The 19,294-nt window shown below is 43.5% G+C and overlaps 1 protein-coding gene across 2 annotated transcripts in view; it reads right to left on the reverse strand.

The window, feature by feature from the left end:
• The window catches only part of rab28 (RAB28, member RAS oncogene family), a 125,445-nt gene that overhangs the window by 77,974 nt on the left and 28,177 nt on the right, over window positions 1-19,294 (reverse strand). For both annotated transcript variants that reach the window (XM_062982093.1, XM_062982094.1), the window contains exons 3-4: window positions 12,326-12,414; window positions 2,508-2,637 (exon numbers count right to left, since the gene is read on the reverse strand). In XM_062982093.1, coding sequence (XP_062838163.1) covers window positions 2,508-2,637; window positions 12,326-12,414 — 219 coding nt within the window. The remainder of the gene's footprint in view (window positions 1-2,507; window positions 2,638-12,325; window positions 12,415-19,294) is intronic.

The raw sequence follows: 19,294 nt of genomic DNA on the forward strand, positions 1-19,294 counted from the left end.
AATCTGCACTTCACGTTACGAGGTGAAACTTTTCACAGCAGCTTATACCACAGCCTTCTTTGGGGCGCTGCGGCTAAGGGAGGTGGTGGCCGACTCTAAGTCTGATGGTTCGGGGAGGGCACTTCAGCTCAGGGATGTTTCAGTCAGTCATAACTCACTAGTTATTCGGATCAGGCAATCCAAGACTGATCAAGGGGGAAAGGGGGCATCCCTCAACATCCAAGGGTTAGAACCGGGGCGTTTGTGCCCAGTCAGGGCACTCACTGAATTTTTACATGTACAGAGGACATCCCCGGGGCTCCTTTTCATCCATCGTAATGGCACCCCTTTATCTAGGTACCAGTTCATGGCCATATTCCGCAGCGCCTTACAAGGCCTTGGCCTTCCCGCTGCAGAGTACGGTGGACATTCATTCAGAATAGGAGCAGCCACCACTGAAGCAGTAGGAGGTGTGCCAGTGGACATAATAAAAGCCATGGGGAGGTGGAAATCAGCAGCTTACTCGTCCTACATCAGGCCGGGCCTTCTCCTGGAGGCTCCGAGGTCTGCCGGCCCCTCTCCTCCTTTTCTTCAGGTCCGTCGCCGCGAGTCGGACAGATCAGCCGGTGGAAGAGAAATTGCGTCAACCAGCAGCAACCGGCCGTGTGGAGCAGAGCGGCGCGTCGGCTCCAGGAAGGCGAAATTACCCCCTTGAGCGCGGTGGACAGGGGAGGACTTGCGCACCTAGCTGCGCGGCAGGCCAGTACTCAAATTTTTTGGATAAGCTGCATGGTAGCGCTTCGTGGCACGCCCCTATCGGGCCGCCCTTTGGACAACAGGATCCATGTTGGGGAATATTGTCAGTCACGCATGTCGTGACGTTTGTTGGCTACGGAAGGTAGGGTTGGCGTCAAGGAGTGTGGGGGTCCCCACCCTCATTTTGTGGCGTGTGACATGGGTCTCGGATCCCGTATAAATACTCCACCCCCCCCCCCTTTTCATTGGCATAAGGGGGGGAATATCTTAGCTACCACCAGGCAGCGCTGGGATACAGACTACTGGGTCTGGGGTCGGTAGCGCCTTGGCTTGTTTTGATCAGGCAGCAATGGGCTGTCCGATCATTGATCCGAGACCCATGCCGGGCAGCCAACCCTTCATTCCTGTAACCAATAAAATGTTGTGGCCAGTTTCACCCAAATCAGTTATATTGTGAGTGTGGTTATTTGTGCATCACCATCCGGCGGAGGCAGTTCGCCCATGCCCAGGCAAAAGTTAACTGAAGTTCCATTGTCTTTGAGAGGTATTCTGCCAGTGTCATTCCTCACTATACTGCTACTCAAAATCTGTTTGGAGCATTTAGTCTCGCTCCTCAAAAATGTCTGCCTGGCTTAGGAAACCCTACCAGCAGCAGTCCTATCATCAGCACAGCTTCTTGCCTCACTAGAGCACACATTCTGACCACCATAGAAAGGTGGTATCATGGTGGGCCCATTCTAGGATTTGTTAAAATGTTTGAGGAGCAATTAGATGCTTACTAGTGACTGCAACTAAGAAAACATACAACCATATTGCAAATATTTTAATCAGCTTTTCATTTAAGCCTTGTTTACACACACATTGTGAGGGGAAGTCATAGGGAGGAGGGAGAAAGCTTGTTTTCTGCTGCCCTGCAGACTAGGACATGGAACAATGGCTTCAAACTACAGGAAAGGAGATTCCACCTGAATATCAGGAAGAACTTCCTCACTGTGAGGGCTGTTCGGCAGTGGAACTCTCTCCCCCAGACTGTGGTGGAGGCTCCTTCTTTGGAGGCTTTTAAGCAGAGGCTGGATGGCCATCTGTCGGGGGTGCTTTGAATGCGATTTCCTGCTTCTTGGCGGGGGTTTGGACTGGATGGCCCATGAGGTCTCTTCCAACTCTACTATTCTATTCTACATTGTCAAAATTTATATTGTGAGCTTCTCAGGGCAGCAACCTAACCTTTTTTCTGTTATTATAACATGTTATACACTTAAATGGTCCAATGAATCAAGGAATAACATCTCTCAAGAGATTATTAATCTTCTAAACATGAGAATTTGGAAGAAAAAATCAGGCTGTGTTGTGTTGATCAATCATTATTTTGAAAGGGAAATAACTAACAATGTAGCTATTTTGTGTGAGGAAAAATAAGGAATACAAACTGGCAACATTTCCCCAATTTATTGGCAATGTCATGCTGCTAATCACTGAAGCAGGTTATTCCATGAAGTGATATGCCTCGGCAGACTAAACATTATGATTTCTGTCACAATACAGCACTCCCCATTTGGTCTAATGCATGAAATATTACATTCTGTTACTCAGAGCCTGCCAAAATCAATGCACAATGGTGCCAGTAAAATGAAAGGGACCACACATGTACCAGTGTCTGGAAGATTGGGGCTCACATAGTTGTACTGCAAAGCTGTGAATAGGAACATCCTGCTGATCAGCATTTTAGCTAGATCACCAAGACATTCCAACTAAATAACAAGTTAACAACTTACTTTTATTGCCTACCAGGGCCACATGTGGTTGAGTTTCTGACTCTTCGTTGACCTTCTTTACAACATTATACCAATCTTCTAAATTTTCAAAGCTCTGCTGGTTAGTGATATCATATACCAGAAGGATAGCCTGCAGAGGAAAGATGAGTGAAACACAAAACATTAAGAAACATCTTTAAACTGTTGTGTTAAAAATGAGATGGCTGCTTCTGTTAGTATGATTACTGTTCACAAAATTAACAATGGTGCAATGTATTGCACACTGGACCCCACGTTTGGGCCCTACTCATGGGAAACAGGGAACAAAAAGTTGAGGCCCTCTACACTTCCACTGGATTCTTTTTTTTTTTTTTTGGTATGTCATTGTGTGTCTTCAAAGCATTACCAATTTTTTAATACCTTAAGATAAGACTATCAGAGGATTTTCTTGGAAATATCTGTCCAGAGGTGGTTTGCTCTTGCCTTCTTCTGAAAGCAGAGAGAGTGTGATCTGTTAAAGGTCATGCAGTGAATTTCCATAGTTGAATAGGGATTTGAACATTGCTCTACCCCAATGGGTCTCAACCTGTGGATCCCCAGGTGTTTTGGCCTCCAACTCCAAGAAATCCTAAGAGCTGGTAAACTGGCTGGGATTTGTGGGAGTTGGAGGCCAAAACATCTGGGTACCCACAGGTTGAGAACTACTGCTCTACAGAGTCAACGTTCAGAAGCCTCCACATGTCTACATTGCTAACTTAATGTACAAAAGATCAATGGATAAAAGAAACAGCATATTAAATCCAATAACCTATTAAGTAAAAAAAATGAACTAGCAGAGTTCTGCTGGATTTTTTTATCATGTCAGCAAGAGCATGTGCATTTGTTAGTAGATCACATTGATGTACTAGACAGTCTACAGCAGGTGTGTGCATGCAATGATTTATTAAAAATAAAAAGGCACTACCTTAAGGCTACATACATAAAATTGATTCCTTCTTTGTATGAAGTAGAAAGGTAAACGTTCACTAGAACTACAAAACTAGAACTTGGAAAAAGGTATCTCTGGATATTAGTCCATGCTTGAAAAACTAAGCATTACATTAAAAAATAAAGATAAGGAATTGCACATTCCTTGTGTTTACTAAAACTGCCCTGCAGCAAAGAAGTCTACAATAATGCACTCATGGGGAAGTCAAGTCTACCCTGCTGGTTTCTGAACTTTGATTAAAGCAGCCGGCCAACAAAATTTTGTCTAAGTTCAACAAGTCATGTAAGGACAGGTTGCTTACCTGTAACCGTGTTTCTTCGAGTGTACTCTGTGAATTCACACTAATGGAGAACGCTGCGCCTGCGCAGGCTCCAACGGATACTCTTCCAAGCTGAAGTTTGAAATTTGGCGGTAACCCCGCCCCTCTTCCCGGAGGGTATAAAGGGCGCCCTCCGCGCCCGCTCTCCAGTTCCTACGCCGCAAAGGCAGCGAGAAAGGGAGAGGTTTGCATGTGGGGAAGGAAGGGCGGGATTGTGTGAATTCACAGAGTACACTCGAAGAAACACGGTTACAGGTAAGCAACCTGTCCTTTTTCTTCGTGTACTCTGTGAATGCACACTAATGGAGACTAGCAAGCTGAGGTGTAGGTAGGTGGGATAGCAAACCCGATAACCAGTCTAGTGTCCAAACAACACATTTATTGAGCACAAGGTTCAAAACAAGCAAGTGCAACGATGAAAGAAGCGATGCAATCGCATACAGTGCAAAAAAACCGATCCTTGATGTTAGGATCCAGAACATAATCACAACATTGTAAGTGAGCAATAGTCTGTAAGAAAATACAGAGGTAGGCATAAACAAAAAATATATATCAGTGCAGTGGGTAAGTACAGTACAGAAGCACTACATTAAAGAATCCCTGAGCACATGTATTACAAACGGGGTGGATGACAACGGTCAGCCTGTAAGAAGGAGAAACCCGAAAACTGGTTTTGAGTAAGGCAACAACCTTAGGTAAGGCAGGAGGAAAGGACGGACCTGGCAAAGGCCGAGTCCTTGAGGTTCTTTGAGTCCATCCTGTAGTGTGAAACAAAGGTGGATGGAGTGGACCAGATAGCCGCTCGACAGATGGAGTCGAGAGGGACGCCCCTCAGGAAGGCCGTAGAGGTGGAAAGGCCCCTCGTAGATCTAGGGCGAATCGAAGAGGGGGGTTGGCGTTTGGCTAGCTGATAAGCGAGCTCGATGGTCTGAGCAATCCAGTGTGAGAGTCTTTGGGAAGAAAGTGGTTCGCCCAGTTTATGGGTAGCGTAAGCCACAAACAGTCTAGGTGACTTACGTATGTCCTTAGTCCTGTCCTTGTAGAAAAGGAGGGCTCTCCTGACATCGAGGAGATGGAGTTTCCGTTCCAGAGAAGAAGAAGGATTAGGGAAGAAAGCAGGAAGTATTATGTCCTGGTTCAGGTGAAAAGCAGAGACCACCTTGGGTAGGAAGGTGATGTCCGGGCGAAGGACAGCCCTGTCGTGGTGGAAACGGAGATAGGGTTCGTCCACCCGGAGAGCAGCCAATTCCGAAGGCCTGCGCGCAGAGGTGATAGCGATAAGGAAGGCAGTCTTCCAAGAGAGAAGATGAAGGTCTGCAGAGGCCATAGGTTCGAAGGGAGCTGAAGCTAGTTGAGAAAGAACGAGTTCGAGGCTCCATCCGGGAGTCGGAGGTTGAACTGGAGGGTGCAAGTTGTTGTAACCTCGAAGGAAGGTCTTAATGAGGTTGTTAGAAAAGAGAGAGGGTTGTCCCTGACGTTGGAAATGCCAGGAGAGAGCAGCGAGATAGGATTTTATCGAGGCCAGAGAAAGTTGACGATCCGCAAGGGAAAGTAGGAAGTCCATGACCAGCGGGATCGAAGTAGAGGCGGGATCGACGCGTCGGTCCCGAAGGAAAGTTTGGAATTTTGCCAGTTTGTAAGCATAGGCCTTCGATGTGGCCAGTTTGTGAGCGGCGCGAAGGATCGCCTGCAGGTCTGGGTGGAGAGAATTTAAGGAAGTATCCTCCAGGCAGTCAGGTGTAGGGACGGGACGTCGGGGTGGAGGACCTGTCCCTTCTGCGAAGATAGTAGATGAGGGAGAGTTGGGAGAGTGCGGGGAGGATCCGCACACATCCGGAGTAGCGTGGGATACCACGGCTGGCGTGGCCATGCAGGGGCGATCAGGATGGCCGATGTCGGTGTTAGATGGAGTCTCTCTATCACTCTCGAGATGAGAGGGAAGGGAGGAAAAAGATAGACGGGTTCGAGAGTCCAGTCGAGGAGAAACGCGTCTCCGAGACAGCCCGGAGTCGAGTTTGGAGGTAGTCTCGCTCCGAAGCGAGGAAGTTGAGCGTTCGAGGGGGAGGCAAAAAGGTCCAGAGCTGGCCAGCCCCAATCGTCGAAGACGGATTTCAGGATCTCGGGATAGAGACGCCACTCGTGGGGGGAGGTCGTTATTCTGCTTAGAGAGTCTGCTAGAGTGTTTTGAGCCCCCGGAAGGTGAACTGCCGACAGAGTTATGTGTCTCGCTATGCACCATAGCCAAATGTCCATCGAGAGAGCCATGAGTTTTCTTGAGCCCGTACCCCCTTGTTTGTTGATGTAGTACATGGCTACTACGTTGTCCGTTTGGATTAGAACAGACTTGTGGGGAAGAAAGCGAGCAAACGCCCGGAGGGCTTTGAAGATTGATAAGAGTTCTAGAAAGTTTATGTGGTGAGACCTTTCTTGGGTGGACCACAGGTCCCTGACGGTGAGGTACGACATGTGGGCTCCCCACGCAAAATTGGAGGCGTCGGTCGTGATGGTGACTGACGGTAGGGAGGGATGGAAGGGAAGTCCCACACAAACGTTCGCTGGGTCCTGCCACCAACGAAGGGAGAGGCGAACGTGGTTCGGTACCGTGAGAAACATTGAGCTCGGATGCCGATGGGGTTTGAAAGAGTCTATAAACCATCTCTGGAGAGGTCTGAGACGTAATCTGGCGAAAGGGGTAACCATGACCGTGGAGGCCATGTGACCCAGAAGAACTTGGACCGCGTGGGCTCGGATCCTGCGGTTGCGGAGGAGGAGAGAAAGGTGCTGTTGAAGGGCTAGGAACCTGTCCTTCGGCAGGGAGGCGGTTTCCGTGATGGAGTTGAAGAGAGCTCCAATGAAGCGGATCTCTGTGGTTGGGAGGAGTTGAGACTTTGAGACATTCAACTGAAGGCCCAGCCGTTGCAGGAGAGAAAGAGTCTGTGAGACGTGGTTTTGAAGGGATGAGGGGTCGGACGCGACAATCATCCAATCGTCCAGATAAGGAAAGACCATAATGCCCTGTTTCCTGAGGTGCGCTGCCACCACGGCAACCACCTTTGTAAAGACCCTTGGGGCCGTGACGAGGCCGAAAGGGAGAACTGTGAACTGGTAAGACTGTCCCAGGAGCTTGAAGGAAAGGAAGCGTCTGTGGGATGGACGCACCGAGACGTGGAAATACGCGTCGCGTAAGTCTATAGAGGCGAAGTAGTCTCCGTGTCGGAGCATCGGGAGGATGGAGGCCACTGAAACCATTCGAAATTTTGAAGGCAGAATGAAAAGGTTTAGAGCTCGTAGGTCGAGGATAGGCCGAAGACCTCCGCCCCGCTTGGGAACCGTAAAATATCTCGAGAAGAAACCTCGAGTGTCCTGCTCGGAAGGAGAAGGCTGGATTGCGCCCTTCGCCAGAAGGGAGTCGACCTCGGCGCATATTTCCGGTGAAGGGTCGGTGTGGAGGATGTGACCCGTGGGTGGCAAAGTTTCGAATTCCAAGGCATAGCCGTCTCTGACAATGCGAAGAACCCAGGCATCTGAGGTGATAGACTCCCATTCGCGGTAGAAAGGAGCTAGACGGTCGAGAAAGGAACAGAGAGGAAGGATCTGGTCGGGGCCTAGGAACGGCATGGTAGTGGCAGTAGTAGTGGAGATAGAAGGATCCCCGAGGGAGTGGGCGTCAGGCCCGACGTTGGGGTTGTGGCATAGCTGCAGGACCTTTGCCCCGACCTTTCGGGACCTGGTGCTGGCGGCGAGGTTGTTGCTGATGACTGTGGTGACTCGAACTCGACGAGCGTCGAAACGGCTGGTGACGAAAAGGCTGAGGGTAGCGACGGTACCGTTGCGGGAACCATCGGGTCCGCTGAGCCTGAGGTTGATCGGTCCCGCACTTTGTTGCGAGAATCTTGAAGTCGTGATTGGACTTAAGTTTGTCATCAGTGCCAGAATTGAAAAGGCCCTGGGTGTCGAAAGGAAGGTCTTCGATCACTTGTCGAGAGGAAGAAGAGAGTCCTGAGGACCGAAGCCATGCATGCCGTCTGATCGCGACCGCGTGGGCAATCATTTTTCCGGCGGTATCACCGGTATGCTTAGCCATTTGAATTTGGTGGTGTGCGAGAGAGTCCGCCTCCTGCTGGAGGGTCGAGAGGACTGACCGGTCTTCGTCAGAAAGCTTGGCGAAGAAGGGTTGGGCTTTCTCCCAGAGAATCTGTTGATAAGCGCCCATGCAGGCCCCGTAGTTCGCCATACGGCAAAGGAGGAGAGCACCGGAGTACAGCTTGCGGCCTACCGCATCGAAGCGTTTGCCCTCTCTGTCGGCCGGGGAGTTGGAGTGTCGACCCGACGATTGGGAGGCCTTTACCACCATGGAGTTTGGGTCAGGGTGATGCTTGAGCCATTCCAAGGCTTCGTCATCGGTTCGGTACCAGGCCTCTATTTTCTTAGAGGTTGGAGGTATCGAAGACGGAGTCTTCCAAGATGCCTGGATGACGTCCAGGAGGTATGGAAGAAAAGGCAGCAAGGTGGCTGGCGGGGCTTGGGCTTGAACCCTCTTGAAAACGGGGTCGGTAACGGCCTTTGAAGTTTGTTTAATTTCCATCCCCAGAGCGTCTGCCATTCTGACCATCTGGTCGGAGAAAGCCCGAATATTATCCGTCGGGGAAGGTGGGTCGACCTCGTAGGCGTCGTGAGGCGGGGAGAGGTCGAGGCCGAGAGAGACAACGGAGGCGGAGAGTATCGACTCGGGACGCTCGATATCGGGGTCATCCTCCTCGGGCCCTTGAGGGGACCGGGGAGGAGAAACGGGCATAGAGTCATGGTGAGGTAATACCTCAGGAGCAGGGAGAGCCGGCTGTGGAGGAACGCCCTTGGACGCGGAGGCCTGTACGGCGCGGGCTAAGCGCGTCATCTGTCTACCCCTCTCAGGTGTTTGAGCCGGGGGAAAAAGTTCTTGTCGAGCCGGAAGACGAGATGGTGCCGGCTGGGGAGCCTTAATAACTGTCCTGACCGACCGGTCGGGGGAGGCCTGAGCGTCCGCATCCGAGGACTGACCATGAGGAGAGGAAGAGGAGCGGAGGCGTTGAGCTGGTTGGATAGGAGAGGATCTCCTAGAGGAGGCCACGGAGGAGGGGACGTCCTTCTTCGAAGACGCTGAGGAGGACGACCTCTGGATCATTCGTTTCTTTGCTGGAGGTTGCTTCGACGCGACCCTCAGCGATTTTCCCGGCGTCGGGGGAATCGGGCACACAGCTGCTGAGTCAGATTGAGCCCGTCTGGATTCCTCCTGAGCCCGCTTGAAGGCAATCTTCATGGCGGAAGAAGATGGCGGCGAAGCCAGGCGGGATCGAGTGGAAATGGCCGAAGCCACCGAGCTCGAAGTTGATGAAGGGCCCATCTTGCCCGACCGGGTGGATACCGTAGCGGTGGTAACCGTGCAGGACGGTTTGGTCGGTCGCGGTCTCGAGGTTTTCGAGGTTTTAGATGATACCGACGGAGCAGGCCTGGACGCCATTGAGGCCGAGGTGGAAGTGGAAGCCTCAGGAGCAAGAGTTTTTTCGTAAAGAGCTGCACGGAGTCTTGCAGCTCTATTCCTTCTGGCCTGAGCTGTAAAGGCCAGGCAAAAACGGCAGGTACCGACGACGTGGCTTTCGCCAAGGCAGAAAAGGCACTTAGCGTGGCCGTCGGAATCTGGAATCTTAGCGGCACACTGAGTGCACCGTTTAAAACGCGTGGTTGACATAAGAACGAAGAGTCCGAAGTGAGCTTTGCGGCGGAAAAAAAGGAACTGGAGAGCGGGCGCGGAGGGCGCCCTTTATACCCTCCGGGAAGAGGGGCGGGGTTACCGCCAAATTTCAAACTTCAGCTTGGAAGAGTATCCGTTGGAGCCTGCGCAGGCGCAGCGTTCTCCATTAGTGTGCATTCACAGAGTACACGAAGAAAAAAGTTCTTTTCTTACACATAAACTCCCTTTACAATTCATGGGATATCATCTGTACAAAATTACCAGCACACTGGAGTTATTCTAACACTTCAGTGAGTCTCAATTGTCATCAGCCACTGATTGTGACACAGTGGAACCAGAAAAAAGAAAGTGAAAACAGTAGTGTATCCTAGCAACATATTAACTATTTTTTTAAAGAAAATAAATAAGAAATATAGTAGATAGCAATTTATGTTCATTCTTCTTTCTGCTTTGTATTGGTCTATTTCAACTTAAGCAAAGAAAAATAAATACTACAAAGAACATTTAAACTTGATGTTAATTACCAGTAAATTTAGTACTGTATAACTAAAATCATGCTGAAAATCATATTTATATCTTTCTAGCATGTCTTCTATTAGAGGGCAGCAAGAATGAAATACAGTGTTTCCTCACTTACGTTCCAGGACCACCCGCAATAAGTGAAAATCTGCGAAGTAGGGACACTATATTTATTTTAATATTTATACATTATTTTAGTAGTTATACACTATTTTAAGTCTTTATCAATAAATCGTGTGTTGATAAATCGCCTCATTCTCCTCCTGTTGCTGCTTGGGCTCCTTTTCTCTCCTTTTGACTTCTCCTTCCTCCCTTCCTTAGGCTGTAAATTGTAATTTTTATTATTTATAATATTCTTTTAGGGTTTATTGAAAAACTGTAAAACAGCAAATCTGCGAAAAGTGAACCGCAAAGTATTGAGGGAACACTGTAGTGTTGCACCAAATTTTTAAAAGCTGAGAAAAAAATACTAGTTGGCTGATCGTTTCCTGACAAAACTAAGGGCTTCACAGAGTTAGTGTAAAACAGTTGATAAAACTGATCAGAAAACCACTGATACCGCATTTGGCCTTTCATTCATTCATTCATTAACTGAGAAGACAGTCTCCTAACCTCAAAATCCTATCTAAAAGGGGGCATAATTACGATGTTTTATCCTACCGTGTTTCCCCGAAAATAAGACAGTGTCTTATATTATTTTTTACTCCCAACAATGCGTTAGGTCTTATTTTCAGGGGATGTCTTATTTTTCCATGAAGAAGAATTCACATTTATTGTTGAACAAAAAAATGAACATTTATTATATACTGTACAGTAGTTGTCATCACAAACCAACATAACTAAACCAGACAAACTGTGACTCCTGTCAAGAATGTCTTGTTACTACCATTATTTCCATATACAACTGGTATGTACATTTACCAATCCTGCATGCTATGGTGTTTTGTTTGGCGGGCGCCGGGCATGCTTCCAAACAAAAGCTTTGCTAGGTCTTAATTTCAGGGGAGGCCTTATATTTAGCAATTCGGCAAAACCTCTGCTAGGTCTTATTTTTTGGAGATGTCTTATTTTCAGGGAAACAGGGTAAAAGTAATAAAATAATTTATATTAGGAGTGGGATCATTCAAAACTTGTGTAACATCACATTTAAACATTTTACTTAGAAGGAAATTCCATCAAAATTCATCAGATATACTTCACCCAAAATGTTTTTAGTTCTAGTGCCTTTTTAACACTCTATGTCCATAATTGTATTCCATTTTGTGCTTGTGCAAGACAAAACAAAACAAACAAAAACATCCTATATTATTATCAGTTTTAATTTAATCTAATTTTACAGTATTTTCTCACTTTAAATTGGAAAACAAACATGATTGGCTTAATAAATACAGTAAGATTGGTGCAAATGTGGGAAATATGTTAACCAACTATTAACAAACTTTGTAATAACTAGCTTTAAATTATCAAGTCACTCATTTTTTTCTCCTATCAATATGCAACTTTATTCTTTTCTTCAGTTAACAGCTCCACTTCCATATTTACAAATTATTATACTCTGGGGTTCAACCAGCTATTTCCTTCTTTATTCTGGGGAAACAGTTTTCATGTATGTGAGTCTGCACAGACATATTTATACTGTGAATGTTTATGCATTTTATAATTTGAGTTTTCAAAAAGCTGTAATCTGTATATGCCTTTTTGCCTTAAAGAGAAAGAAATAAAGGAAAAAAGAAGAAAAAACATGTGCTGCTATTGTTAACTTGAAAATGTGCCTACTTATAAAGCAGAGTTCATTTAAACTGTTCTACAAAAATATTTAGCTACCTGCTTGCCTTCTTTTGTTTGCCCCCCCCCCCTCCCCCAGAACCTCAGCTGGCTGAATGAATTTAATGACATCAGATTGCTCTTAATTTCCTCCTTCTACCTTTGCTCCCCAGGAAGCATCTGTACTCAAACCAGCCACTATGTCTATTTAGATATCCATGGGGATATCTAAATAACCTTAACAAAACTGCCATTTTCAACAAGCCACAATGCAGGCTACGAACACCTGTTTCAGGGAGCTACTGGGGATATACAAACTAGAACCTTTCGTTCGTAAAAGAAAATACTGTTCCGAAATTTCAGTCTCCAGAACCAATGCTCAAACAAGCTTTACTTAAGCAGCTGTTTACATTTTTACTAGGCTCTTCAAATTATGCTGCAATCTATCATTTTTACAGTGAGAGTTCTAGGAAAGCATACAATAATCTATAGCATTTTATGAGCTTTTTAAAAAGTAATACCTGTGCTCCATAAATATATTTATCCAACATTTTGCCTCCTATTGTTTGGCCTCCGACATCCCATACTTGAAGAGTAACATTTACATTCCCTGCAAGAAGGAAAAAAGGAAAAAGGTTGATGTCTAGGTTACTGTTGCACCACAGAAATAAGATATACATCTTTACAACAGCACACTGAAAAAGCAGACCACATGCTCTACCTATGCCAGATGTGCTCTTGTTGATATATTTGTCTTGTAAAAAGAGATGAAGAGCACATATACCCTATGGCAAAAACATGCAACTTGTCAGACACATTTAAGGAGGCCTGTGTTTCTCAAACAACAGCTCCCTGTGCCGTACTGTGAGATTCTCCTTCAAATTTTTAGCCACAGTTTCAAAAATTGCACTCTTCAGCAATTGATTATTCTATAGAACACAGCTTTCCAAACATTTCATGTTGGTGACACACTTTTTGGACATGCATCCTTTTGCAATGCAGTTATTCAGTTTTACCAGAAAACTAATAAGAGATACAAACACGTACATAGATTGTAACAACAATATGTATGGGAACACAAGATATCTCATGAAAAACATTCATTTTTATTTTTAAAAAATATATGATTTATAAATAACACACATTTCCAACATCTTTGTCATTTCTTGATACGTTTACATGACACACGTACACACTGCAGACAACACACTAATGTATCATAATGCACTATTTGGAAAGCTCTGCTATAGACTGCATTTATTTTTCCATTTACTATTATTGGTACTATAGCAGAGGTCCCCAAACTAAGGCCCGGGGGCCACGTGCGGCCCATCAAAGCCATTTATCCGGCCCCCGTGGCAGCAGCTCCCTCCTCCTCCACCGAGGAAGGCGCATGCAACGTGAGGGAGGAGGGAAATGCGTGCGCCTTTCCCAGCTCTCCCACACCTGGTGCACGCCTTCCAAAGCTTTGCTTGTTTATAATGATATTTTAATTATTATTTTATTAATTATTAAGGGGTCCTTTGCTAGTGCTTTTGGTGCAGAGGCAGAACGGGGTTGGACTAAATGGCCCAAGGGATCTCTTCCAACCCTCTTTATTATTATTATTATTATTATTATTATTATTGACAGGACACAGTATAACACAGCAAATGAGATATATATGCTGGATTTCGTATCACAAAATCACACTTCCCAAGCATTTAGGACAGTGTGATTTATTATATTATATATTATATATATATATATATATATATATATATATATATATATATCTCACATTATATATTATTATTATGGGGCCGGGCTGTGGCACAGCTGGCTAGTAATCAGCTGCTATAAATCACTACTGACCGAGAGGTCATGAGTTCGAAGCCCGGGTCGGGTTAAGCCTCCGACCATTAATAGCCCCGGCTTGCTGTTGACCTATGCAGCCCCGAAAGACAGTTGCATCTGTCAATTAGGGAAATTTAGGGACGCTTTATGCGGGAGGCTAATTTACAACACCATAAAACTGCCAGCAAAACACGAGGAAAGGAATGCAGAAGTACAGCCACTACTGAACGGTGAGGCAACAGCTCCTCCTGTGGCCAGAATTGTGAAGCTGGAAAAATGTTAAAAATGCCTCTGAGTCTGTCTAATGTATGTTGTTTGTCTGTGGGCATTGAATGTTTGCCATATATGTGTTCATTGTAATCCGCCCTGAGTCCCCTTCGGGGTGAGAAGGGCGGAATATAAATTCTGTAAATAAATAAATAAATAAAATATTATTATTAACAACATTGAGGCTGGGGGCCACCTATCAGGGGTGCTTTGCTTAATAATAATAATAAAGAAAACTTTATTTATATACCGCCCTATCTCCCGGATGGGACTCAGGGCGGTTTACAGTCATAAAAGCAAACACAAACATTACATAACAACATAATACACATTATTAAACAAAGTAAAACAATACAATTATAACAGTAAATCACACTTACATGACCAGATCAAGGGGACGGGAACCCTAAAACCAATATATTAAAATGTATCATTTTAGGCTAGGGAAATCTTGTGCAATATATTCAGGCCCAGAAATCGGCAGTAGTCCAATGTAATTACTCAAAAACCTGCCGACACCTTTTGGTGCACAAAGGCAGAAGGGGGTTGGACTAGATGGCTCAAGGGGTCTCTTCCAACCCTTTTTATTATTTTATTATGATTATTATTAACATTGAGGCTGTATTTGTTCCCATTTTGTTTTGTTTGAGATATGTGCAGTGTGCATGGGAATTTGTTCATAGATTTTAAAAAACTATAGTCCGGCCCTCCAATGGTCTGAGGGGCCGTGAACCGGCCCCCTGTTTAAAAAGTCTGGGGACCCCTGTACTATAGGCTATATTATAGAAAAAGGAATTGACAAAGTCAGTATTCATTACCTATGAAAATCCCCAAAACGTTCATGGGGGTGCCATAAGGAAATTGGTGACTTGAACACATGTACATATATTGCTGGTGTTATTGCTATTATCATTCATCGTTATTTACCATCATCATCACTAAACAACTCGGCATATGTATGCTTGTCCACAATGTCCTGCCTAATGTAGAGGAGGAATTGTTTAAAGCTATGGACAATGCGGTCGCTGTTGCCTGCTTTTGGTCTAAAACTATGTAGCTGCTTGTGATTCCTTTACTTCATCACTTTTAAACTTATTTATTATGCAATGCTTTTGACACAAAATAAATAAATAAAATCATCATCACTGCCTTGTCTCACACCATTACCTATCTGCCTGCCCATATATCTTCCCTAAATAGCCAATGCTAAAGTAAAATATAAAACAAAACACTAAAATTCAGAATAAATATGTGATTTTTAAAAAATATAGTAAAATATAGTGTAAAACCTTCTCTGCTAAAGGAGTAAAATAAAAACCACCTCAAGTGCAAACCTATGTGCATCTGTTCCAAAGGTCCACCAAACTCAACATGGGTTACTTTCAAGGGAAATGTACATATAGAACTGTGGTCTTAACAGCTCAGATTAGCTAATACACTTTGAACCAGAGGTGACAGCGGTGCAACTTTTCAGAAATTGCTGAACTTCAACTACCTTCATTCACCACCATCAACTATGCTAGTTAGTGCTGCTGGCAGGTTAAGTTCAATATCTGGAGGGCCACAATGCTATCTGAAGAGGCTTGGCTGAATAAAACCATTTTTGCCTTCCAACAAAAAAGACAGTTGAGTTGGCATCAGATAAGTGCGGCAGTTACAGCTATGATGCAACTGTTAGGAAGGCCCATTCCAGAGAAACCCATACCCTTCTGTTCTTTTGGTGGAGATATACCAAATGGGGACACTGGTGGTGATCTTAGAATCCAGTAGTATAAATACAGATGGCAGTAATCTTATAGGTATATAAAGGAAAAGGTAATCATTCAGCTTGTTTAAAAAAGCATTGTGAAGTCAGCTTAGAAATGAACTGGGGGACTAGGTAATTGTTACAGATGTTTTATGGCAGCAGAGGTACATCCCCAAGTGTCTCTTTCATTTGAGAGGTAAAAAAAGAAATAAATGTTCCTAAAAATAAGTGAACTATAGCTCCATCATCTTAAAATATCATCAGTCTGTTAAAGTGAAAATAAACCAAAGAGCACAGGCTCCTCTGCACAAAGACAAAGACTACATAACATCTTAAACAGGCTTCGACTGACACAAGCAGCAAACTACAATAAGCACATGTATGATAGTGATTGAGAGAAGTACTCAGCCCCACTCATCACCATATTTTGAACCATTACAACTCACTTTACAGACGTGATCTGCATGTGACCTGAGCATTCAAAGCATGAGCATGTGAACTTCAAGCATTCAAAAGGGAGCATATCATGTTTTTAATAATTGATAAACAAAGCAAGTTATGCCAATTCTTGAACAGCAGTCCATATCTGATAACAACAGCAAGATTCCATATACAGTATACATCTACTGAGAAGTAAGCATAATTCAATTCAATGGGACTTATTCCTGGGTAAATGTGTACTGTGTTGAACCTAAGCATGTTTAATTTAAAGCTATTTTGTTAACATGTACTTACAATTAACAAAATACTAAACAGAAAATAAAATGAGCAAAATAAATGAATGCCTCATTCTTAATTTTACATATAGGGATATAAGAATACTATCCATTATTCCTAATGCCAGGTCTCATAGTTAGAACTGAAATTTCATAGACAAAACATATTGCCACAGTATGCAACATTTTAATGCAGTTCAAAAGAGCTCACAAAATAAAATTCACTAATGCAAATCACTAGTTTGTCTTCTAAATCTCCTAATGTAGTATTATGTCTGGACAAAACTACAACCAAAGCTCAAGATATTAGAGATTCTAATCCAAAGTTCAATCCAAAACTCAAATTTTGCATTGTTGATAGTGAACAACCCTATTGTATCTATTATTATTATTATTAATTATTATTATTATTATTATTATTATTATTATTATTATTATTATTATTATTTGTTCTTTTGTATCCTGCTTTATTCCTGCGGGTGGGATTCAAAGTGGCATACAACATATAAAATTCATACAAATACATCTGACCACAATACAAAATCAGTTAAAACATCATCCCTCGAAACAAAAACGCAATTAATATATCTTCTCTTCTGCAGGCTAAAGAGCTGGGCATGTTTAGCCTGCAGAAGAGAAGGCTGAGAGGAGACATGATAGCCATGTACAAATATGTGAGGGGAAGTCATAGGGAGGAGGGAGCAAGCTTATTTTCTGCTGCCCTGCAGACTAGGACACGGAACAATGGCTTCAAACTACAGGAAAGGAGATTCCACCTGAACATCAGGAAGAACTTCCTCACTGTGAGGGCTGTTCGGCAGTGGAACTCTCTCCCCCAGACTGTGGTGGAGGCTCCTTCTTTGGAAGCTTTTAAGCAGAGGCTGGATGGCCATCTGTCGGGGGGTGCCTTGAATGCGATTTCCTGCTTCTTAGCAGGGGGTTGGACTAGATGGCCCATGAGGTCTCTTCCAACTCTACTATTCTATGATTCTATGATTCTATGAAATAAAGCAATTTAAAAACGTACAGCAAGCACAATTTAAAGATATCTATAATATTGTAATAAGAGTGTTTCATGTCTTACCACAAACAGATATTTTAATTATGCTACTTGGTATTATTTATGATGTAAAATTAACAAAAATGCTATTAATTATATTATTTTCATCAAAGTAAAGGATTGATTACTGTAGCAATCCTACATCAATTTACATCTATTTAGTCCCAAACTGGGGAAATGAATGCAGTAAACAACCAATGCAAATATAGGCTGTCCTGTTTGAACGCCTTGTAAAATTCTCCTTCTAAAACTGTTGCATTTTCAGTGAAGATTTGGTGTCCTGAATCGTTAAATAAAATGCAGGCGGGCTTTCACCTGTATGATAAAATTATGCAGTTTCCGCAAGAAATACCTGCATTAAGTAGATACATGTAATGAATATATATGTAGTGCTCTGATGATCTTTCTAAACAATACAATCAATATAAATAACAAATTTGACAAACTTTCTTCTGCTTCTATGTAAGCATAAGTTCCAAGCATTTCTCCTTTCCAAACCACACACTAAGGAAAAGAATTCTCTGTAAATTGTACCTGAAGGCAAAAAAGGCTGTTGATATTGGAAACTAATCTACATTCATGTACACAAACTTTACGCAAATCTTAGTGAAATTATTGTTGTTGCTGTTGTGTCCATTCAAGTCATTTCTTACTTGTGGGAATACTAAGCTGAATCTGTCAGAGTTTTCTTGGCAAGATTTGTTCAGAGGGTATTTGCCTTTACCTCCCTTCAAGATTCAGAGAGTGTGACAACCCAATAAATTTCCATGGCCAAGCGGAGATTCAAACCCTGATCTCTAGAGCCATATCCCAACACTCAAAACACTATACAGGTAGTCTCCGATCTACAAACATCTGACTTATGAACAATTCATAGTTAAGAACGGAGTTGAGACAACAGGAAGTGAGAGAAATCTACCCCTCGGAAGGGAAATCCACTCCTGAAAGAGTTATTATGGGGCAAAAGGGTCTCTACTGAAGCTTTACCCCTCCAACCCTTGGTTCCACAAGAAGCCCTTTTTTTCAAAATCCAATTTTCTTAGGGACAGAAAGTGAGGTGAAATGTTCTTAATAAGAGCACAAATAGCAAAACAAATACCACAGGGGTGTTAATCCTTCCCTTTGCTATCCAAAGCTAATGCTCTCTCTCTCTCTCTCTCTCTCTCTCTCTCTCTATATATATATATATATATATATATATATATACACACACACACACACACACACACACACACACACAACTGGAGTTACACTTAAAACTGTACCTGTTCCGATTTACAAAGAAAATTCAACTTAAGAAAAAATCTATAGGACCTATCTTATTTGGAACTAGGGGACTACCTATGCCATGCTGGCTCTCAAGTGAAAATTTAACCTTCAAAAATAGATTTCTGGAAACAGATTTTCTTCTCTCATATTCTATTCCCCATGTGTTTATATTGTTCTCATTATATTGAATCCTGATCATGAGCCCAATTTTAGTCCCCTCCTCCCCCTGAAATTAATGAATTTATCTATATATTTATTTTAAATGTGTAATGTGAAATCCACACACACAAATACAAATCTGTCAAAGGAAGACTGAATGTTTTGGTTCTGTTCAAATGTCCTGGTAGAACAAAAACTAAAAAAAACTGCAGTCTGTTTACACAATGCTAAATATACTGTAATAGCCACACATTAATATGTTTCACAGAGCTACAGAATATATGTTGCGGTCACTGACAGTGACATAACAAAACGATTAACTTTGCAATGAAAGTTTTTCATATAAGCTGAATTATAAAAAGATTTTAAAGAGATTTTTCTAGAACTTCATTCTTTTCTCTCTCTCTCTCTCTCTCTCTCTCTCTCTCTTCGTACT

The sequence above is a fragment of the Anolis carolinensis genome, chromosome 5, assembly GCF_035594765.1.
Source record: "Anolis carolinensis isolate JA03-04 chromosome 5, rAnoCar3.1.pri, whole genome shotgun sequence".
Taxonomy (NCBI): Eukaryota; Metazoa; Chordata; class Lepidosauria; order Squamata; family Dactyloidae; genus Anolis; species Anolis carolinensis.